The sequence below is a fragment of the Herpailurus yagouaroundi genome, unplaced genomic scaffold, assembly GCF_014898765.1.
Source record: "Herpailurus yagouaroundi ecotype Mexico unplaced genomic scaffold, PumYag 190, whole genome shotgun sequence".
Lineage (NCBI taxonomy): Eukaryota > Metazoa > Chordata > Mammalia > Carnivora > Felidae > Herpailurus > Herpailurus yagouaroundi.
In genome coordinates this window covers 19880336-19904538 of record NW_024412421.1, presented here as the reverse complement: position 1 = coordinate 19904538, position 24203 = coordinate 19880336, and the positions used below count along the sequence as shown (strand labels likewise).

At 49.0% G+C, this 24203-nt stretch overlaps 2 protein-coding genes across 11 annotated transcripts in view; both read right to left on the bottom strand.

The window, feature by feature from the left end:
• Positions 1-8782, bottom strand: part of SLC7A6 (solute carrier family 7 member 6) — a 36005-nt gene extending 27223 nt beyond the window's left edge. For 2 of the 4 annotated variants that reach the window (XM_040442884.1, XM_040442889.1), the window contains exon 1: positions 8703-8782. The gene's annotated coding sequence lies outside the window, so the exon portion shown is untranslated. Of the gene's footprint in view, positions 1-6789; positions 6971-8515; positions 8602-8702 lie in introns of those variants that run through there. The other 2 variants (XM_040442888.1, XM_040442887.1) reach the window with 2 other exon arrangements.
• Positions 8783-11166: 2384 nt separating this feature from the next.
• PLA2G15 (phospholipase A2 group XV) lies at positions 11167-23490 on the bottom strand. Of its 7 annotated transcripts, none has more exons than XM_040442879.1 (7): positions 22993-23089; positions 21206-21510; positions 19994-20150; positions 15845-15963; positions 15502-15600; positions 14877-15101; positions 11167-13113 (listed from the first exon to the last, which is right to left on the bottom strand). In XM_040442879.1, coding segments are annotated over exons 2-7 (1113 nt in total). In that variant the 5' UTR covers positions 21207-21510; positions 22993-23089; the 3' UTR covers positions 11167-12601. The 7 variants fall into 7 exon arrangements, with proteins under 7 accessions (XP_040298813.1, XP_040298811.1, XP_040298812.1 ...); XM_040442877.1 differs by having other exon boundaries at positions 21215-21510; XM_040442878.1 differs by lacking the exon at positions 22993-23089 and adding an exon at positions 22398-22915 and having other exon boundaries at positions 21215-21510.
• Positions 23491-24203: the final 713 nt, after the last annotated feature.

Genomic DNA, 24203 nt, shown 5'->3' with positions numbered 1-24203 from the left:
TCAGTCAATGGGCAGTGGGTTATATATTTAATTTTATCTACAGTTCCTCAGCTTTGTTTCTTACATCAAAAGCTGTGACTTTTCTGGGGCGCCTGGGTGGCACAGTCGGTTAAGCGTCCGACTTCAGCCAGGTCACGATCTCGCGATCCGTGAGTTCGAGCCCCGCGTCAGGCTCTGGGCTGATGGCTCAGAGCCTGGAGCCTGTTTCTGATTCTGTGTCTCCCTCTCTCTGCCCCTTCCCCGTTCATGCTCTGTCTCTCTCTGTCCCAAAAATAAATAAATGTTGAAAAAAAAAATTAAAAAAAAAAAAGCTGTGACTTTTCTTGAAGCCATCAGAGAGCTAAGGTTACAGGGCAACCAAGTGGACTGAAATTTAAGGAAAAAAAGGCACCTCCAGGGAGAGATGTAAGGTCTGGCTGGTCTGTGGCAGAGGGAGAATGCTGGGACCAATATACAGGCAGGTAAGTAGAATTCAGGTATAATTTGTAATGAATTACTAAAGGTCTAACATGGGTTAGGGGCACGTGGGTGGCTCAGTCGGTTAAGTGTCTGACTCAGTATTTTGGCTCAGGTCATGATCTCACAGTTTGGGAGTTCAAGCCCCACCTGCACTGACAGTACTGAGCCTGCCTGGAATTCTCTCTCTCCCTCTCTTTCTCTGTCCCTCCCTGCTTGCTCTCTCTCTCTGTGTGTCTCAAAATAAATAAATAAAACTTAAAAAAAAAAAAACAATAATAAAGGTCTAGTGTGGGTTAGCAAGAGCATAGACACTTAGACGTTTTTTCTCCACAGATCTCTGTGGATTGGATGCTCATAAAAAATACTAGGCAGGAGGCCAGAGATAGCCCCTCCGTAGTGCTAGTCTGGAGAAGGAAAACAATCACTACTCCAGGAAAAATACAAAGGTCCACCAGGTGCCCTCTCTAGAATAAAAATCTTTTTTTTTTTTAACGTTTATTTATTTTTGAGACAGAGAGAGACAGAGCATGAACGGAGGAGGGTCAGAGAGAGGGAGACACAGAATCCGAAACAGGCTCTAGGCTCTGAGCTATCAGCACAGAGCCCGACGCGGGGCTCGAACTCACAGAGATCATGACCTGGGCCGAAGTCGGGTGCCCAACCGAGCCACCCAGGCGCCCCTAGAATAAAAATCTTAACACTGCTGGGGAAAGAGTGGCAAAACTCTGCCACTCCCAAGGCAGCTAGGGCAGGGTGAAAGAAAAATAAAACAACCCTTTATTCCTGGGGGAAGGCAGGACATTCTGATCCAGACCATTAATGATAGCCTACCTCTGGGCCAAGAGCAGGATCACCAAAAAGATCCACACCCCTCCCTTTTCTCCCCCCACTCAGATCCAGAAAAACAGGGCCTGCCTAAGACTGAGGCTGAACCAAGACAACAGAGAATCCCTGCTCCCCACCACCAGGTATGCAAGCACCCAGCAACAACAACAAAAAGACCTAAAGCTGAGGGCAAAGCATAAACATTGAAGAAAAACCCTCCCTCCAGCAAACCAATGCTAAGTGCAAGGAAACACCAGAGGAATTTGAAGCCATGTGTGCACCTAAGGTAACCACAAGAACAACAAAACCCAAACCCAACTCAGGATTGATGGAGGGAAGGGGGTAGGAGATGGGCTAGACGGATGATGGGTATTAGGAGGGCATGTGTTATGATGAGCACTAGGTGTTGTATGAAAGTGATGAATCACCGAATTCTACTCCTGAAAATAACTAACTGACTAACTAACTATGATTGGGGCCCCAGACAGATGCTCAGTCTTTTAAGCATCTAAGGCTCTGGTCATATCTCACAGTCAAGAGATTGAGGCCCTCCTCGGGCTCCACGCGGGGCATGGGGCCTCCTTAAGATTCTCTCTCTCCCTTGGGGTGCCTAGGCGCGCAGTCCGTTAAACATCCGACTCTTGATCTTGGCTAGGGTCATGATCTAACAGTTTGTGAGTTCGAGCCCCACATCGGTCTCTGTCCCTCCCCTGCTTACGAGTGCTTGTGAGTGTACTCTCTTTCTCTGTCAAAAAAATAAATAAACTTAAAATAAAAGATACTCTCTCCCTCTGCCCCTCCCCTGCTCGCGTGCGCACATACTCTCCCTCTCTCTCAAAACATAAAAATATAAAATACAAAATAACTATGATTAATACATTAAATGCTCTAATGGAAAAGTTGGGCAGCATACATAAACAGGTGAAATTTCAGCAGAGAGATCAAAACCACAAGAGTCAAAATGGGAAAAAAAGTAAAAACCTAGAACAGTATCAAATGGTCTATGGTAAATATAAAAAAAATACTTTTTGAAAAAAAAAAACTCTTTTGGGGGGCCATTTAATTGCTGTAGAATATAGTTGACTGCCTCAAGTAAAAATTCACTAGCAGTGAATTGTGGATTTATAGCATATATGAAAGTGAAATGTATGACAACGACAGCACAAAGACAACGAAGAATTGGAAATTATACTGTTGTAAGGTTCTTATATGTGAAATAATGTAACATTACTTAAAAAAAACTAAACTAAAGGGGCACCTAGGTGGCTCAGTTGGGTAAGCATCCGACTCTTGATTTCAGCTCAGGTCATAATGTCACAGTTTGTGAGTTTGAGGTCTGTTTTGGGCTCTGGTTTGACAGCACCAGAACCTGCTTGGGATTCTCTCTCTCCTCTCTCTCTACTTCTCCCCCACATGCATTCTCTCCTTCAAAATAGGTAAATATTAAAAACAAAACTAAACTAAAAAGATTAAAAGAAGGGGTGTAAATAACAAGCCAACAGTGGAAATAAAACATAAAAAATACACAAACCAAAAGTAAGTGAACTAGGTCAGAGAAAAATAAATGTCATATTATCACACTTACCTAAAAAACAAAACAAACAACAACAAAGAAAGAGACTCATAACTACAGAAATCAAACTGGTGGTTGCCAGAGGGGAGGGAAGTGAGGGGATAAGCAAAACAAGTGAAGGGGATTAAGATGCACAAACTTCCAGGGGTGCTTGGGTGGCTCAGTCAGTTAAGCACCCAACTCTTAATTTCAGCTTAGGTCATCATTTCACAAGATCTGCACTGACAGTGTGGGGCCTGGTTGGGATTCTCTCTCTCCCCACTTCCCCTCCTCAAAATAAATAAATAAACTTAAAAATAATAAAATAAATAAGACGCAGATGAAAAGTACAGCATAGAGAATATAGTTAATATTGTAGTAATGGTGTATGGTGACAAATGGTAACCACACTTATCGTGGTGAGCATGCATTGAATTGTGGAATCACCATGTTGTGCAACTAACATAATGTTGTATATCAACTATACTTTAAATAGAAATTTTTTAAGAAAGCAGAAAAAAAGACATATGGAACTAATAGAAGCAGAAGACAAGTAGCAAGAAGGAAGATTTTAATCCAACCATCTCAATAATAACATGAAATATAAATGATCTAAACATACCAACTAAAAAACAGATACTGACAGATAAAAATGCAAAACCCAACATGTAGTCTACAAGAAACCTGCTTTAAATATAAAGACATAAGTAAACTATAGGTAAAACGATAGGGAAAAAATAAACCATGCAAACACTAATCAAAAGAAAGATGGAGTAGCTATAGTACCATTATATAAAATAAACTTCAAAATAAGAAATACTGCTAGGGATAAAGAAGTCAATTAATCAAGAAGACAATTCTAAATATTTATTTCCTCCAACAACAAAGTTTCAAAATACATAAAGTGATATATATCTAAAAAGAGAAATACACAAATCTACAATTATAGTTGGAGACTTCAAAGCACCTCTCTCAGTTGTCACTAGAATAGATAGACATAAAATTAGCAAGATCGAGGGGTACCTGGTTGGCTCAGTCAGTAGAGCATTCGACTTTTAATCTCAGGGTCATGAGTTCAAGTCCCACACTGCATGTGGAGCCTACTTTAAAAAAATCAGCAAGATCTAGAAGACCTGAAAACGGAATGTGCCAACAACATAGCTCTTGTCTAAGTAATTATGTGACTTCTGAGAAAAACAAACAAAAACTGGCAACTGCAATAGGGTTTACCTCCATCCAGGAGACGGGGGGCAGGCTAGGGGCAGGAGGCAGCCTTCTAGCAGGAAAAACACTACTTTGGCTCCTCAAATTTCACAACAGAGTATCAACCCTACTATCTACTCTGTTGGTATCAGAGCACAGTTAGGAACCCTCCCTCAGGTGCTACCTGAGGCCTTTAAGACCAATTCCAACCTACTTATCAGGTCCTTATCACTACACCCCCCCACACCCACCCCTACCTCCAACCCCCGCTGTCCCACCCAAGGTCCTATCACACTAAATTCCTTGCAGCTTCCAGAACCTGGGATAGTCCAGGGTTCCTAGAGCCCATCAGACAAACACACCTTTGTTCGTACTGAGCCTCTGCTTCTAACACCCTACTTCTCTCACCTTTTCCCCAACATCCTGGCTGCCATCTTTCTCCACCTATCTCCTTGTGTCTGTAAGGTTTCTAATACATACTTCTGCCTTAGCAGCCACCTCATTCTGTTGCATTTACTTACCTTCACTTCAGTCTCTCCCAACTAGTTAGTAAGTTCCTTGTCTGTTTTTTTTTTTAATTTTTTTTTCAACGTTTATTTATTTTTGCGACAGAGAGAGACAGAGCATGAACGGGGGAGGGGCAGAGAGAGAGGGAGACACAGAATCGGAAACAGGCTCCAGGCTCTGAGCCATCAGCCCAGAGCCTGACGCGGGGCTCGAACTCACGGATCGCGAGATCGTGACCTGGCTGAAGTCGGACGCTTAACCGACTGCGCCACCCAGGCACCCCTCCTTGTCTGTTTTAACAGCACCAAGTACAAGGCCCAGCACAGGCTTGGTACTCAATCTGTGATCACTCCATAAAAATATACCAAGAACAGGGGCACCTGGATGGCTCAGTCGGTTAAGCATCTGACTATTGATTTCAGCTCAGGCCATGGTCTCGTGGTTTGTGAGTTTGAGCCCCACAATGGGCTTTGCACTGACAGCCAGGAGCCTGCTTAGGATTCTCTATCTCCTTCTCTCTCTCTACCCCTCCCCCGCTCACTCTCTATCTCTCTCCCCCCACAAAAAATATAAATAAATAAACACCAAGGACAAAAAATAGCTAAAAGAGAAAATACACAACAAACCCTACTAAAAGTCTAACACCTTGAGCCACCTACTCACCTGCTTGCCAGAACAACAAACAAACAAGGCTTAACTAAATGAAGTGATCATTCAGAGAATTCAGTCTGAGATGGTGGTTCTTACCATTTTGTCAAAGTACTTGTTCTTTAGATGATGAAAGAGGAAAAAACGGATAAAAAGCAACTATGACTACAATAATGGTTTTGAATTCAAGTACATTTAATTAGTTGCCACGGTATCTACATACATTCTCAAAAAGGCAATCCTTATCTGTGAGATGCATTGTTTATCCTATCCCCACAGAAATGGGATGAAAATCAAGGAGCTCATAACTAAGCCACTATCTCCAGCTAAGTAGCCTGGTATCTGGGGGGAAGAGTGTACAACAAAATCTTACCAGATCACCCTCTCTGAACTGGCTATCCTTCTGTCTTCAGTTTTTATCCAATTGATAAGAAAAATCGGTATGTGAAGATCACAAACTATCGGATTCTCAGTCTCTCTCACACAGTCTCTAAAATCACTACCTAAGACAATTTCCATTAAATCATTCAGTGTACCCTATAAGTTCCTATTTTGAAAAACTAGTCTTAAACCCTGCCTGTAAGGGCACAATGCAGTTTTCTAGCAGGTTTTCATACTATTTTACAGGCTCATCTAAGCAGATAATAAAGGAATTCATCAGACCACTAAAACTGCTTCATGAAAACTTAAGCATGAAACTATCACATGCAATTTCAGGGGGAAAAAAGAATCTTTCAGCGTTCAATTACAAGGAATACTTTACAAGCTGGATTTAAAATCTCTTTTACAATGGGTAACTATGAGGGAAAATGCTGTTGAGAAAAATATCAAAATCTTTTTTTTTTTTTAATTTTGTTAACGTTTATTTACTATTGAGAGACAGAGAGACACAGAGCATGAGCAGGGGAGGGCTAGAGACAGGGCAGACACAGAATCCCAAGCAGGTTCCAGGCTCTGAGCTGTCAGCACAGAGCCCGACGCAGGGCTCAAACTCACGAACTGTGAGATCATGACCTGAGCCGAAGTCGGTGGCCCAACCAACGGAGCCACCCAGGCACCCCTCAAAATCTTAACTGTGGTAAAAATATAGAGGACTCTCTTTTCTATACACCTCTGAGCTTTACATATTTTCCACAATTAGTATACATTAATTTTCTTAATGTTTAACTGTATATAATATACACACACATACTTACACTCCTATAAAACAAAAAAGTGATGTGACTCTATATTTATCTTTTTACCTAAGAAAATAGGAAACTCAAGATCCAATTCAGTTCCCAATCACAGTGAACAGATAACCTTACTTTCAACAGTACATGGTATCTATTCTTTTCCATGACTTTGGTTTTCAATTTCTTTTTAACAACCTCATTGCAAGTATCTTTCATTATGAACCACCACAATTACTCTTTAGAAAGAGATATAATTTAATATATATACAATTTATATAATACAGTGTTATATAATTTTTAATTATATATGAGCCATTCTCATCACTAGTATCCTGTTCATAGTGTACAAAAATAACTGAAATTCTTTACAAATCACAAAGATCCAAGAAAGTTAACAGAGGACAGAGCAACAACATTCACCTGTGAGGAAATGAACAAACATCACACTTCCATAAGCTGCCTCATTATGAAGGGTCAGGTATTGAGAAGAAAATGAAGCCTCCACATCAAGGCCTAATTCCACCTGTCTGTCTTGGCCACTTAACCTCTGCAACAAAGAGTAAGAGGCAGCTTATCAAAAAACGAGCCTAATAAGCAGCTGGATATCTCCCTTTGTAAAATGTATGTTTTATATGCCTGGCAGGGACAGCATTCTCAACTGAGAAGTTCCATCACACTCACAGTGGAGTGTAACTGAAGCCACCAGCCCACACATGTGTCAGAGAAGTAGCTCGGTCATCTCAAATCATGCATATCTAGACTGCTGCTGCTCCCGGAGTCCCAGGTCCTGTGAACACTGTTTGCGTCACTTTTGTAGAAACATATCCACATCCTGGAGGCTACAGCAGGAAGCACACAAGACAGAGGTCAGGAAATTTCCTGTACCAAGAAGTGCCAAGGAGATAAGTCACATAACTGGTATTTACTTCTGGTCTGCAACAAAAATATGTCCGAAACCAGAGAGAGAAGAAGAAAGACAGGGAAAAACTGGGTTTGTGGTTTTCCACATACTTGTCAGGAGAGGGAAATCAAATATAAGAACTCAAATGACAGTCTGAGACCAAAGTTGGGAAGCAAAAGCCGTGAGCGCACAACGGCACCTTAGCAAAGTAGGCAGCCTGGGCAGCTTCCTCCTAAGGGCTTCACAGCAAGCAAAGAGAGACGAAAATGAGCTCAGGAAGCACTCAGACTTTCAAAAGTCTGCTGCCCCCAGATCTTCAAATCAGGGAGCAGCTCTCAGAGAAGCACCAGATGGCTGAGCATTCTGCTAACACGATGCTAGATTCGCTGGCAGTGCTTTTTTTCCCCCATCAAGGGCAGAGACTGAATTCTTTTGAACTGTGTCACCAAGCCCACAGCCCAGTGCACACAAGAGGTACTCAAAAACGTCTGTTAAATATTGATTCCTATTTATACCGACCATTACACAACGTGGTACCCACACTGTTTGCCTAGCGCTTAGTGAAGAATTCTCAGAATGTTTTACAAATATCTCTTTCCATTTACAACGTGAGATGATCAAACAAGATGACAGGACATGAGACGGGAGGAGGAGCCTTCATGGCAGCAGCACGCGGTTCCCTAGCCCTGCATGCCCCCCGCCCCCGGACAATCTCGCAGCATCCCAAGCTCTGATCCTGCAGGACATTCTCAGAATCTTGCACGCCGTCTTTCTCGCTTGCAGAGTTTCTCACAGCACAGGCTCGCTTTCTTCCCGTCACGCTCACCCTGGAGCACCTCTCAGTCTCTTACACAGCGTCACACTCGGGGCCTCTGTCGCCAGAGTCTCCCTCTCAGTCTCTCGCACACTCCTGGAACCACCCTCACACGCTCAGAGAATCACCCTCAGGCTCTGGGTTTCACACACACAGCCTCCCACTAGTCTGGGGGGGGGGGGGGTGCCTCACGCACACCGAGTCTCCTTCACACCAAAGTCTCTCCCGTACTGTCAGCATCATCTCACACACACTCGGCGTCATCTTCTCACTCAGGGTCTTTCTTGCACACTCACAGTCACCCTCAGACTCACGGGGGTCGCTCACACACACACACTCACACAGACACAGTCTGACACGCTCAGTCTTACACTCAGGGTTCCCCACACTCCTGGAGCCACCCTCACGCTCGCGGTCCCTCTTACACGCACAGCGTCACCCTCTGGCACGCTCTCACCGCGGCGTCTCTCACGTGCGCTCGCCCGCCCGCCCCGCGCCGGGGTTGGCGGGCCCGAATTCCGCACGCGGCGACTGCGGCGGCGCGGAGAATTCGGCCTCCAGGACGCGGCCCCCGGCCCCGGCCCCGCGTCCCCCGCGCGCCCGCCCGCGGCCCGTTACCTCGCGGTAGCCAAGCGCCGACAGGATGCTCAGTAGCTCGACCGCCACGGCAGCCCGGGCCGCTGAGGCCCCGCCCCCGCCACGTCACGCGCCGCCGGATCGCGACAGCGCGCGCCGCGTCGGGACAGGACGCCTAGTTCCGTGCTGAGTCCGCAGGCGGCGGCGCCTCTGGGCCTGGGGGGCGTCGCGGCGGCCTCAGGGATCAGAAGGCCCTGCTCGGTGTGCCGTCCCAACGTCTGCGTGCACTTGGCTGCCTGTCCCCAGGCGGGCCGTGACCTGGGCCCAACCACCCTCGCTCTAAATGGCCCCCGCAGCCCGTTCCTTTATGGCTGTTGGCCATACAGCTTACACAAGTTGCACTAGATAGCCTCCATACCTCGTTCTCAGCCAACCCCTCCGCTACGCACCCTAGGAAGACACAGACCCAAGACGTTTTCTCCCAAACTCCTAGTTCAGCCCAGCTCCCGCCCATCGAACCGTCAGCAAACACATGGACACTAACTGGCTTCTGTAACCAACCCCCCGCCTCCCTAGGGCTCAGGCTGGGGGACACTTTTTGATCCTTATCTTGTCTGACCCTACTGACACTCTCTTGGGGGAGCTGCACCCTCCTATCCTCTTCCTCTACCTCGGCTGCTGCTTCACCATCTCCTTCTAGGGGTCTTTTCCTTCTGGTAGCTCTGGGGCTCTTCTAGGGTCTCTCTGACCTCTTGGACAGCTGAGCCTTCCCCCTTAGCTTCCTGTCCACAACCTCAAGACATAGCTCTCTCCTGGGCCATGGAGTCATTTCCCACAGACACGTGTTTACACCTGCACATCCTATAGTTTGAGACTGACCATACCCAATCTCCTGCTCTGCATCACCCAATGACGCAGCCAGAGATGGGCAGCACCCTGGAAGCTTCCTCCTCCTGCCCCCCAAAGACCTGCAGGTTTTCTCATGGTTTTCTTCTCCCCAGTTATAGTAGCCTCCCAATCCCTACCCTGCTCCCTCTAACCCATCCCCATAGGGTAGGGATTGCTCCTAAAATACACATGGGAATGACTGTATCTCCTCTGCCTAAAAACACTTCCATTCTCCTATAGACCTGAGACAGTGATCCTTGAAGGACCCTCATTGCTACTGCCCTCCTTGTGCTCTCTGCTTGGAATACCGTCCTTTAGTGTGAATGAGAGTATGTGCATATTTGGAGTCTTTAGAATCTGACCCTTTGTCCCCTGGATCCATTCCTTCTGCTTCTCTGGCCAGGCAAAGTAAGAACTCTGCTCATATGTGTCACTCGGTGGCAGCCAGTCCACTTACCCTTGCAACAACCACATACATGACCTGCCAGCATCCAGATCTCTGGCTCTGCTCACACCCAGTTATAACAACCCACCATCTGAAATCCCATTATGCACCAAACACCGAATTGGATGTTCTCCAGCACCATCAGTGTTCCTCAGGACCACCCTGCAGGATACATTTATTCGGCCCCATTCTGCAGATAAGCAAGCTGAGGCTCAGAAAAGTTGGGAGACTCCGTATGTAGTAGCCTGGAGCTGGTAGAACTCAGATTTGGACTCCAGTAGCGTGAACTATAGCCTGCTATGACTCCATGCCCTCTCTCGGCAGCTGTGAAATCCAACATGGCAGTGGGGCTGAAACAGGTCAGGGGTGAGTAGGCAGCTGTAAGGCCACCACAAGGGGGAGTAGGGGATGGTGGCTGTCAGGGCAGAGCTGGGAGTCAGGCTGGGCAGGACCTGGAGGTAAGGACCTTTTGTGTTGTCATCCTTTCACCAAGGCCAGCAATTACAGCTGGACCTGTGTATCCCTTGGCACCCTCCCCCTCTTTGGGCCACATTTCTTCCAGGTTTTGCCAATAAATAGTGCTGTGAGAGGGTTCAGAGTGCCCTCTAGTGGCCCAGGGTGTATTGAAGCCTGAAGCCCAGGCTGGCCCAGGGCAGGAACTGGGGCTCTCACCACCCCACTGCCGCCAACCCCCACTCTGGGCTCTGCACCATAGAATTAAGGCTTGGATGCCATCCCTATGCATGTTTCCCTGTCTCTGGCTCTGTTTCTCTGTCTTTATCCATCTCCACTTGGTTCCCAGTGTTGTTCCTTGTCTCTGTCCACACCTAGTCTCAGCCTAGTCTCTCCTCTTCTGTCAGTCTCTGTCCCCAGAGAGGGACAGACAGTGGGCAAACTGAAGAAACAAAGAAGAAGGATGGCATCCTAAAAAGAACTCTAGGGTCAAAAGACACTGAGACCTGAAAGATGAGAGAGGACAAAAAGGCTGGGAACGAGAGTCCAGCCAGGGTGACCTGCAGGATCGTCCTCAGCCCCCAGCTGTGGGGCAGCATGTGGGGTTTATACACCAAGCAGGAGTAGAGGGAGGCAGGACGCTACCTCTCTAGCGTCTTCACCCCTCCACCCCTCCATTACCTCCCTCTTTTCATGCTCAGAAGACACTCTAAGCCAGGGCACTTTACAGCATCCAGAGTATTTTTATTGCCAGAATCAAGGTACAGCCTGCTCAGAGCCCCAGTACGGAGCACACCACTCAGGAATAAAAGGAGGGAGATGCTGGGTATGTTCACAATACAAAAAAATCCAGCTCCACAGAAATCTTGTGGGAGAGCAGCACAGTCCAGCCTGACTGTGGCTCTGGGGTCCCATCCTAGAGGTTAGACTCAAGTCTTGGCCTAGAGCCATTGACCACTTGGAGATCACTGCCACCAAGGCAGATCCAGATTCTTTATCCCTGCTATTATAGGGAGATCCATGCAGCACCTCTGGAAAGGAAGGAAATTACCAGGGGAGCCCCAGGGCACCTGGCTCTTTCAGGGGCGACTCAAGCTTCTGGGTTAGTCTCTGCAGACTAAACACCACTGAGCTGCCTGGTGGGAGTAGGTGCTGGGCAAAGTGGGAAAGAGTCCTACCTCCTCTCAGCTCTGCACCAGCCCACACGGGTGCTAGAAAAACCCTAGGGCTGGGTGGCAACGTGGTGGTGGATTTAGCAGGGATACCCCGAGCTGCCTTAGCTGCTTCCTTGAGTTCTCTTTCTTCATGAATACCTAAAAGGCCATGGCACTGGCCCTGCTCTCATCCTTGAACCACATTCCCAGAGGGAAGGGAGCCAGCATCAATACTGTGGGTAACAGCCCAACCACAGGAGTCAAGGCTCCTGGAACGCAGCCCCCAAGAACTAGAGGGCCATATGCTGCCCAATCCTGAGCTAGGCTGTTCTTGGAGGTGAGGGAGGTAGGAGTGAATGTCCCAGGACCTGGGAACCATGGAGAACACAACTCGCCCCTGCCTGCAGGAGGAACCAGGCTGCCTCCAGAAAGCCACAGTCAAGCTGCTGAGCAACTAGGCCACAGGGAAGCCAGCAGCTCCAGCCACCCACAGCCACTACCAAGCCTACCTGTGGCCAGTGTGTGGGAAGGATCCCCTAGGGACCAGACCATCCCTGGGACCTTTAGGGACAGGAACCACACCTCAGTAATATCCCCCACAGGAAGGCTAAGGGGCCAGGGCCCAGTGGGTAAATGTGAAAAGGCCACAGGGGTAGGAGAAACAAATGACCCCTCAGTCCAGGATTGAGGCCAGGTGCCAGCCAGTCCACCTGCGGAGCCAGTCCTGAGGTCACAGCAATTCCATCAGCAGCAGCAGCAGCAGCAGCAGCAGCAGCAGCATTCTTTTCAGCAAGGATCCCTCAAGTGAGTCCAGACTATTTCTTCTTTCCTCACATCCACAGAGAAAAGGATAAGAAACAGCACTTCCCAATGGCAGATATTTCACAACCCCAGACTGAGGACATTAGACAGTCAGTCACAAACTGCTAACCTTACGGGCCATGGTAGCCAAGAGAAGCAGCTGTGGCCACGCCATCCCACAGCCCTGCCTGGCACAGGAATCAGGGCCCAAGAAGCACACGTTTCAGATAGGCGAGGGTAGTGGTGTTGGCCAGCATCTCGATGTGCTCGCTGCCCGGGAGCGCCTGCAGTGACACTTGGTGCTCCTGGCGGCTGCGCCAGGCCTGGCACTGCAGGGCGCTCTGCAAGTTCACAGTGCCGTCGCCATCACCAAAGCAGATTTTGGGATCACGGTCTGGGAAGCTCTCATAGTAGAAGGAGTCTGGCGTGGGGACACCAGTGCCATAGAGGCAGTGCAGCGGCACGCCAGGGGGCACTGTGGCTTCGACCAGCCCCTCCGTGTCCTGCCGCATGAGCCATCCATCTTTGAAGCCAATGTCCTGGAAGAACTGGCGGTAGTCCCGCAGTGTGTAGTTGGCTGTGGGTGTACGCACGAAGATCTTCTCAGGGGACCAGGTATAGTTGTAGGGCAGCAGCCAGCTGGTGGAGACGGCAGACCGCTGCTGCTCCCGAATCTTCAGGGGCCCAATGACTGGGATCCGATTGTTGTCTCCTGCAGGGAGATGGCTTTCTCAGTCTGTGCTCAGGACAAGCTGGCAGGGCAGCACGGTCCCCACCAGGCCCCCCGCTGGGCCCCAGTCAGGGGCCCAGTCAGCACTCCAGCACCTCTACACTGTCGTCCTCATTATAACTCCCCCACAGTTCCCTTTATTTTTGCTCTATCTGGGAAGCACACCGCCATGACTTGTTTCTTTCCTTTTGCATTTCCTCACCAGAGGTTTAGGCAGCACATACCCACAAGGTGATTCATTGTGTAAACAGTACCCTCCTCTGAGCATTTCAGGCTTGTGGGCACTGACCTTGTGGAAGGTGAATCAGCAGGCTGTCAGTCCAGGGACACATTCATCTTTCTCTTTTCTTACACTGAGTTACAAAAACATTTTTCTTTTCCTAGGCTCAGACCTGCAGCCAGCCATCCCTGGTCGTACCCCACTCTCCTACGTGTCACTGACCTGGGCAGCCAGGCCTTCGGGAGACACAGCAGGAGGCGAGGCTGCAGGCAGAGCGAGGGTCCTTCTCACACAGGAATGCCAACAACACAGAGCCAGGGAGGCCTCTGAGGAGTGAGCCAGAACTTGGAAACAGGGGCCCTCTGACCTATTCAGGACCCTGGCCATCCATCAACCCACCTTCTGACTGACCAACAGACTTTCAGCTCTGCCTTGTGAGATCTGGCTGTAGGACCCCTGAGGAAAGGAAAGCCCCTAGCTAGGGGTCCATGACTACCACCCCACCCCCTACCCTACCCCTGATCCAGACTGCCGGGACCTGACAGAACAGTTTCCCAGAATCTGAGGCAGAGATCTAAGGAGACTCACGGGGAAGCTCTGAAAGGCTGAGACCTGAACCTCACCACGGTTCCCTGTCTCAAATTCACGCAGGCCCACATCTGTCCTTTTAGGTCCAGGTTGGACAGAGTAGATGGCTGTCATGAGTCCTTGTTATATCCGGACTTGTTGTCCAGCCAATCCAAGGTCACTACCGGGAGAGGCACTGTGTCTGACCTGATTGCAACCATCAGTTGTCCAGCAAGTAGGTCAGGCAGTGTTGATGACATGAGGAAGAAAGTTCCTCAGACGCTTGGCATAGTGGCTCGTGGCTCCTAAAATGAGGGGCCACGGGTTCAATCCCAGTCCTAGCAGAGGGAGGAAAGCCCCATGGCTATAGCTGGCAGGCTCTGATAGCCCTGAAAAGGCAGGTGGATTGGGGAGAAACAGGGAAGGAGGTGACTTTGCCAACTGCCAGGCAAGCAGGCCCAAAGAAATCTGCACCTGCTTCCTCCCTGTGTTACCCACAAAGGCTCTCCGCTGCCACAGATGGACGTATGACTCACAAACAGCAAACTGGAGTCCAACCTTCCTTCCCTGGGGCAAAGGTGGGCATGAAGAAGGAAAGATGAGGGTAAGAGAAAGGGAGAAGGCTCCCTCAAAGAACTTTGGGTCAAACCAAGTTAGGCCAGCCAGGCCAGAGCATAGTGTACATGTGTACACATGTGCACAAGCAAATACCTGAGTGACCAACAGTTGTGCCATTCCGTGTACATGCCGCAAAAAAAACTCACACAGATAACAAGAGCCATCCACTAGACAGATGAAATTAATTAATGATAGATCCTCTTTTGGAAAAGGAGATGTTTAAAAAAGCATCCCACTCTGGAGAAGAGACATGAGGGTGGCCCAGGAGGACACTGTAGAAGGAAAGAGAGGGCACCATCCCTGACATCAGCCCCCCAAACTGGGTCAGGCAGGGTCTTACCTGAGGCCAGGACACGCAAAGTCTTGGCCACGCCCCCCCAGGGCGCACCCAGTGCCACAAAGGCACGGATATACTTGTTCTTCCAGGCCTGTGGCTGCCGCTGCAGAAAGTAGAGTGTGTACATGTTGCCCATGCTGTGGGCAACCAGCACCACAGGGCCCCCATACAGCTGATGCATCTCCTCGATCATCTCCCGGAGAGCCAGGAAGTAGGGCCCGTTTTCATCTGTAGGCCAGAGCCAGGCGGTGGTCAGGAAGGAAGGGTCCTGGGGCCTGAACCATTGAATGTTTTTCAGGCCAGATCCAGGACTAGGCAGGTGGGGAAAATGCTAAAATCCAACTGGGAGTGGTCTGGTTTTCCCTCCTTTTCCAGGAAAGGAGGAAATGTAAGAGGTCCTTTCCCCCTCCTCAGCCTCATTATCTCTCCCCAGGGCTCAGAGGCCCAGAAATCCTAGGGTGAGGGGTGGAGAAGGACAGGACAGATTGACCAGTGGTGGTAGCTGTGACTGCTAGGCTAGACACCAGAGGCCCTGGGGGACAGGGGAGAGCCCAGGGCCCCTGGGGGCTGTGACCTCCTCATCCCCACCTCCTAAGACCTCAGAGAGGAAGCAAGAGTGACCACTTACTTGGGGCTCGGCGCCAGTCGTAGGGGGCCCCCCGGACATCCTCACCCCGTGTGTAGCCCCAGCCCACAAGACTCTCTACCATGGTATGGAAATAGGAACCTGTAGACAGAAATGTATGAGAATTGTAGAAAGGACAGCCAGTGCCAGCCACCCACACCACACCCAACAAGGAGACTGTGACATCTACTGTAGGAAGATCCCTGAAGGAGTGCTATAAGGCTCTGCGCCTACACTGATTAGAGACAGTATACAGGCTCATTTCAAACTAATAGCATTCCTCCCACTCTAGGAATACAGAACTTCCAGCCCCATTCCCTGGAGGGCATGAGGAAGGGCTACATACCCACACTGCTTCTGCTGGGGTCCAGGAACTCCAGTGAGAAAGTCTTCCCAAAGCCAGGAACACGCACATCTACACCATCTGGAAACTGGGTGGCCCGGGATGTTCTGTTGTAAACCAGCCTGTCAGGGGTGGGGGTGGGGACATTGAGCTGGTGATCCAGAGATGACACTGAACATGGTGTGTCCTAATACTTCCCTGTATCCTAAGCCACACTCCCTTACTATTCTCATGTCTGATAAGAAGTATATAAAAAGTAACAAACTTTATAAAGCACAAATCAGAGTAACCAAGTCCAACAGAGGACCCCGAACAAGACTCATTCCAAAGATTAAACCCAGGGCCCCTGTCAAGGCAATATTTTCTTCTCCTCAATGTCATCAACCTCAGAATGCAGGTCTTGGATTTGGTTGGAAAAGGGAAGTACCAGGCCTGGCTCTGCCATCAACATCATGCTTGACCCAAAAGGCAGGTAGCCTAATCTTACAGGCTCCCATTCCCCATCTCCATGAATTTAGCTCCTACCACCCACCACAATACATCACAGGGCAAAGGAGATGGTAAGTGCAGCATACAGACCCAAACAGAGAAACCACCACCTTAGGGCCTGAACACCTGTGGCTGTTGTGTGGGTGGGTGGGCAAGGTCTGGAAAAATGATGGGACAGGGTGGTGGGAGACAGAAGGAAAGCTTTGTACTAGGCCAGGAACTTGGTTCTGGCCTCCCTGATACCAAGGAGGCAAATGTGCCCAAGAAAACACAGGTGGCTAGACCTGAAGTCCTTGGTGGTCCTGAGTCCTAATCCCCATAAGATCAGCCACAGAAAGCTGACCAAGATACCCAATATAGACCTAAATAATAGGTCCAGGGGGCCCACTTTCTCTAAGGTGATCTGTAGATTATCCCTACAGAAAAGTGTTGAAAACTTTCTACAAGGACAAAGCAGCTCTGTGCCAGATGAAAGTCTAAACAAGTCAGATGTCCCATGAAGGTAGACAAGCCACTCTCAGTATCAGCCTGCACCTCCGATTGGCAGTACCTGAGACCACGTCTCTGGTGTAAAAATAGAATTGCAGATCAACAGCCCAGAAATAACCCTGATCACATACAAAAGAGGAAAGAGTCAACAAAGCAGGCATCAGAAACAACAGGGAAAGGCAAGGCACCTGAAGAACTAACTAATATATCTCCAGAAAAAAAATTTTAATTTGTGAGACTCCATTCAGCTCAAACATTTACTGAGCACCAATTTGTTCCTGGTTCTACCGCTATAAAGATAAACGAAATATACCTTCTTTCTCTGCCCCTCTGCTGCTTGCACTCTGTCTCTGTCTCTCTCTCTCAAAAATAAATAAACATTAAAAAAAAAAAAAGATAAAAGAGATATGCAACCTCTGCCTTCAGCGAGCTGTCTTAGCTCGGGGTCACATAATTCTGGGTTCAAATCTTGATTCTGCCACTCATTAGCTGAGTGACCCTAGGCAACTTTGTAACCTTTTTGAGCTTCCAAGTTTCCTTATCTGTAAACAAGGTTGAAAACAGTACCTGTTTCATAGGGTTGCTGTAAGACTAAATGAAAGAAAGTATGTAGCACAGGCTGTGCCTATATTCAATAAGTGATAATTTTCAATACAGTATTATTTTATTATCAGGGAAACATCCTTGGAAACAAAGTTTGGCAACTGATAAGGATTAAAGGGAATAGACATGTGGCATGGAAGAAGGAAAGGTTAAGAGTTCTGGGGGAGTGGCAGGGGAAACTTTACAGAGGGACCAGGCTCAGGTTTTAAAGGGTGAATGGGGGGCAACTGGGTGGCTCAGTCGGTTAAGTGTCTGACTTCAGCTCAGGTCGTGATCTCAAAGTTTGTGAGTTCGAGCCCACATCGGGGTCTGTGCTGACAGTGCAGAACCTGCTTGGATCCTCTGTCTCTCTCTCTCTCTCTCTCTCTCTCTCTCTCTGTCCCTCCCCTGCTCACTCTCTCCTTCTCTCTCTTAAAAACAAATAAACATTAAAAAAAAAAATTAAAGAGTGAATGGAGGGAATTTATCAGGCAAAGGGTATAGAGCTAGATTCCAGGCTGAAAGTATAAAGACATGGAGACATGGTATGTCCCAGGAGGAACAAGAAGTTGAGGGGCCAGTGAGTGGTCAACTCAGAGGCAAGGGAAGGGATGGAGGCCACGTTGAGGCTATGAATAGGGGCTGAAGCATAGAATCCACATGTAAGGGGGTGCCTGGCTGGCTCAGTCAGTAGAGCATGCAACTTTTATATCAAGGTTGTGAGTTTGAGCCCTACGTTGGATGTAGAGATTATTTAAAAATAAAATCTTCTGGGATGCCTGGGTGGCTCAGTTGGTTGTGCGTCCAGCTTTGGCTCCGGTCTTGATCTCACAGTTCATGGGTTCAGGCCCCACATCGGGCTCTCTGCTGCCAGCACAGAGACTGTTTTGGATCCTCTGTCCCCGCGCCCCCCCCCCCCCACCTCTCTCAGCTCTTTCCCTGCTCACTCTCTCAAAAATAATAAATAAAAAAAATAAGTAAAATCTTCTGGCCAACTAATCTTTGACAAAGCAGGAAAGAATATCCAATGGAATAAAGACAGTGTCTTCAGCAAAAGGTGCTGGGAAAACTGGACAGCGACATGCAGAAAAATGAACCTGGACCACTTTCTTACACCATACATAAAAATAAACTCAAAGTGGATGAAAGACCTAAATGTAAGACAGGAAGCCATCAAAATCCTAAAGGAGAAAGCAGGTAAAAACCTCTCTGACCTTGGCCACAGCAACATCTTACTCAACACCTCTCCAGAGGCAAGGGAAACAAAATCAAAAATGAACTATTGGTACCTCATTGAAACAAAAAGCTTCTGCACAGCGAAAGAAACAATCAGAAAGACTAAAAGGCAACTGACAGAATGGGAGAAGATATTTGCAAATGACATATCAGATAAAGGGTGAATATCCAAAATCTATACAGAACCTATCAAACTCAACACTCAAAAAACAAATAATCCAGTGAAGAAATGGGCAAGACATGAATAGACACCTCTCCAAAGAAGACACCCAGATGGCTGACAGATACATGAAAAAATGCTCAACATCATCATCATTCGGGAAATACAAATCAAAACCACAATGAGATACCACTTCACACCTGTCACAATGGCTAACATTAACAACTGAGGCAACAACAAATGTTGATGAGGATGCAGAGAAAGAGGATCTCTTTTGCACTGCTGGTGGGAATGCAAACTGGTGCAGTCACTCCGGAAACAGTATGGAGGTTCCTCAAAAAATTAAAAATAGAACTACCTTATGACCCAGCAGTTGCACTACAAGGTATTTATCCCAGGGATACAGGTGTGCTGTTTCGAAGGGGCACGTGCACCCCAATGTTTATAGCAGTGCTATTCACAATAGTCAAAGTATGGAAACAGCCCAAATGTCCATCGATGGATGAATGGATAAAGGAGAATTGGTGAGTATATATACAATGGAGTATTATCAGCAATCAAAAAGAATGAAATCTTGCCGTTTGCAACTATGTGCATGGAACTAGAGAGTATTATGCTAAGTGAAATTAGTCAGTTAGAGAAAGACAAATATCATATGACTTCACTCATATGAGGAATTTAAGATACAAAACAGATGAACATAAGGGAAGAGAAGCAAAAATAATACAAAAACAGGGAGGGGGACAAAACATAAGAGACTCTTAAATACAGAGAACAAACAGAGGGTTACTGGAGGGGTTGTGGGAGGGGGGATGGGCTAAATGGGTAAGGGGCATTAAGGAATCTACTCCTGAAATCATTGTTGCACTATATGCTAACTAACTTGGATGGAAATTTAAAAATCAATCAGTCAGTTAATTAATTAATTAGAATCTTAAAAAAAAAAAAAAGAATCCATGCATAGGGTGTAAAGCACAAGGCATGAACTAGACAGAGTAGAGCCAAGAGCTGCAAGAAAGGGAGGAAGAAAGTTCTGTCTCCGAGAGTACAGAGGTGGTGCTGACTAGACAGGGGAAATGAGAAGGGCAAGAGGTCAATGACCTCAGGGTCTGTTGAAGCAGGGATGAGACAGAAATAGGTTCTAGAAATTTCTTTAGGCTCGGTGAGCAGCACCCCATCTGTACCCCAGCCCCCACCTGATGTTGTCGATCCAGCAGTCAATGATGACAGGTAGCAGCAGCTCGAGGTTCAGCCAGAGGGTGAAGTAGCTGTCCGTCCTCTTGGAGCAGAGGTAGTGTACGACCGTTGGCTTGTCCAGCTTTGCCTCCAGCTGGTTGCCCAAATCACCAGGCACTGCAGGGGGACACAGAACAGTCATGAGGCCCTGGACCGGCAGGCTGGAGATCCTTGAGACTTGAACCCAAAGGCCTCCTACTATAGCTGTCCCAGGCTACAGAGTAGGCCCTTGTTTATTCAAAGGAATGGCAAACAGGACAAAGCACTGGGCCACTTAACTAACCAAAACTGAATCCAGAGAAGGCACTCTAGGACAGGCTTGTGGACGGGGGTGGCAATGAACAGAAACACAGTTGAGAGAAGTTCATAATGGTACCTGCCAACCTCTTGAGAGCCCAGTAATCTTCCAGAGGGCAGATCATCTGGAGGGCCCTAGGCTCTCAGCACACCTGGACCCTGTGTCAGAGATGGCTACCCTGAAACAACACAACAGTCCAGCCACAGCCAGGTAGGGGAGGGTGTGACAAGGCCCAAGGATAACTTCTCTCTGCCCAAGCCAGTCTAGTCAGTCTATACACACAGAGCCCTCAGGCCCTTGTGACACTCAAACCCATCCCCATGGCTTCATCACCCAACATTCAAGGCCCTTCCCAGAATATTGTTCCCATTGACCTTTCAGGCCTCACTTGGTTCTACATGCCATGCTCTTGCATCTTCCAAGCATATCACCATTTAGGATCCATGATCACTGAGTGAACCATCAGCTCTTGGCTCTCCTGGGCATTCTTTGGGTTCTACAAACCTAGCCCTGCACAGGGCATGCCCTCCCTTTGCATCATCTCACAGTGTCCTCAGGACAACCATGAGATGCAGTTCACCTCCCTTAACCTCCAGTTCACCTGCGTTCACCTCCCTTAACAACACAGATGCAGAAATGGGGAGTCCTCAGCATGACAGTGCAGAGACCTTGGTCACTGTCTCCAGCAAAGAGGAAATGGCTAAAGGAGGAAGTCACCAGATTTGCTGTGCCTGAATGCTCTTTGTCCTGGATAGGCTGTGTGGCCTCTAAAAATAGCAGTGGTCATTTCCTAAGCCCCTTTTTGCCTAAAACTAGGACAAAAGACATCCATATAACTTTCACCTCAAATAACGCTGGGAGAGAACATCCTTACTATGCTCACTTTACAGATGAGGAGACTGAGGTTGGGGTAGATATGACTTGTTACAGTCCTCCACCAGCCCAAAGTCTTCTGTATCACTTCTTTGGTCTCTACCACCAATTTGGGTCTCACTCATAGAAGGTGGTCACCCTTGGAGGCTGATCGTCTGATGGTCCCTGCTGTGTGTCCAGGAACAGCTCCTCCACTGCCCACCATGGGGTTTCCCAGGATTAATGCCAACAGCTTCACTCTCTGAGAAGCTGGGCAGATTAGGATTCTGTGACTCTGGCTGTGGCGTAAGGCTCCTCTGCTGTGACCTAGGATAAGCAAGAACTGAACTGAATGAATTGAGTATAGTTAGCATCAACCCAAGCAAAAAGGCTGCCACACATCAGGGACCCCATCAGGGACCACACATTTCCCGATGTCACACCCTTCATACTCAGAACTCCTTAGGCCTACCCATGACTTCTTGTGTGCTTACAGGATAAAGTCTAGATGAGCCAACCAGTCACAAGCCCTGCACAATTCACTCCTCCCCTAACTCCATTCCAGACATCCTGGATTGCTTACCTCTCTCCCTCTGAGATGTAATTTCCTCTGCCTGGAACTCTCTCCTGGCCTCACCTATAGCCACATTCTCCAGGCAGCCTTCCCTAACTGCATTGGTAGACTCTTTGTGCTTACCCAATACAGACCTCATCTCTAGGGATCCCTGTAAACTTAGGGAACACAGGGCCTAGTCTGCCCAAATCCCATGGTGAACCTGAACCCAGCATCCCCCTGGAGTATTTCCTGGCCTAGAACTCCTGGTGGGAACCCCCAGGGACCACATTGTCAGCCAACCCTACCCTTCTGTGATCTGCATCACCCCCATTAAAATACCCCCATCAGAAAGAACATGGGGGTCATGCTGCAGCACACTCAGTATGTGACATATACCTCAGCATGTCTCTGCCCTTATGAATCCTAGCTGGCCACCAACTCAATGCTTGAATGAGGCATCCAAGGCCCCCAAGACAGAGAAATCTCATCTCTGCCCACCACCACAAGGAAACACGGTGGTTCCTGTATAATTACAGGGGCCAGGGCCAAGGGGTTGGCCAGGAAGGTCATCTAGACCCAACATAGCCCAGTCCAAATTGGTCTGGAAAGGGTAAGATGCTCCCTGACATCTGTTCATAGCCATTGTCCCAACCCTTACCTCTGTCTTTAGCCATCCTCAGATTCCCTTAGGCTTCCTCCCTCAGGCCAATGCCACCCATTTGGTAAGTTGGGGAGGGGGGTGTCTTGGTGGCAGGATAGGAGAGTCATTCTTTCCCCCAAAAGCTTCCTTTCAATAATGCCTCCTGAAACACATGGGGCTGGAAGAGTCGAGAGAGACAGCCTCCTAGTCATGCCCAAATCAACAATTGAGGACCCTGGAGACCAACTCCGAGAACACCCTATCCCCCCGCCGACCCTCAGGAGTGGGGCCAAAGGATCTCGGTCTCTCCAGCTAAAAAATGGACATAAAGCGAGGCAAAGCTTGGGACTGACGTAGATAGCAATACTGATAGACAAGAGAACAGCAGCCCTCCCATTTACCCCATATTCTACAGGGGAAGGTGAAGAGAGGTTGACCACACCCGCGCCCAGCATGGCGAGAGGTGGACGGACGGAACCAGGTGACAAGACAGACAGTCATATGCTCCCCCACCCCACGCTTAGAGCACAGCAGATCTGGAAGACGGCTCCGCCCGCACCCCGTCCTGCCGGATGCACGAGCAAACGGACCCACGACTGTACGCGCGCCTCACCCAGCACCACAGGAGGGGGACGTCCGACTGGGAGCGCCGGGTCTACGAGCAGCAGGAGGAACAGGAGGCCACCCAGGAGCAGCGCCGCAGAGTAGGGACAGAGGCGAAGACCCATTGCGTGCCACGGCCGGTACAAGTCCAAGGTGCGGATTCAGCGCCCTGGGGGGGCGCCTAGGCCGGGGCGGCGGCGACGAGCTTAACCCCCCCGCCCGCAGTAGACCACAGCCGCCGGGCCAATCAGGATCCATCTTCCCCAAACGGCCTGCCAATAGGAACTCGCCGCCAGACACGTCCCTCCCGTTTGGAGCTCGCTGCCTCGCCCCTGCGGATCCCCTGCCAGCTCCTTGGACCTTGCTGCGCGCCGAGCGCATCGATCGATCCGGGCTCAGCCTGGCTTCTCTGCCCTGAGTCCCCGACCGGTCGCACCCAACTCGCCGCTGCTGGAGACCCAGCACAGCTTTGAGTGTCCACAATCCACGCTGCGCAGCCCGATTCCTGGTGCGTCCCTGCTTTGGGATCTGGAACGGGCTGGGCCGAGGGAGGATTCAGGGTCCAGTGCTTGCAGCTGCTGAGAAACCCTGGTCAGAGCAAGAAGAAGGGGAGAAGTGAGTCTCGGAAAGTTCTTGGGCCTTAGGGGACCGGGAGCTGACCAGGACCTTTGTGGAAACCCTACACCGGTTCTATACACCCTGTTCCGATGTCACCTGGGTTCAGGCAACGGGTTCAGGGACCCCCCTATGTCTGTCCAGGGTGTAGGAATAGGGGCAGGACAGGTCGAGGCTAGGTCAATGTGTTTCGTTTCCGAGTGAGAGGTCTCCCCTCCTGTTTTAGTTGCGCGCAGTATGGAGCCACAACATCAGACTGAGCGGTACTCGCGCCCAGTTGAAAGTGGGTTTGAACCTCAACCTTGCACCATGGCCCATCAGCAGATTTCCCAGCAGAGCAGGGCAGGGACTTCGGAGTCCACCTCCCATCCCAGGCAAACTGGGGATCCAGAGAGGGCAGAGGCTCCCTGCTAGAGGAATCAGAGGTGAACAAAGTGGGTAGATCCGAGGGCTGGCAATACGGCCAGCACCATGGGTCACCCTATGATAGGGAGACCAGCATGTTTGGAAACTGGAAGACTTGATCCTCCACACACCTCCTCCTGAGGGTTAGACAACACCCTGATCATCCCCTGGCTGGTCTCAAGACCTCTAGCCCACCCATTC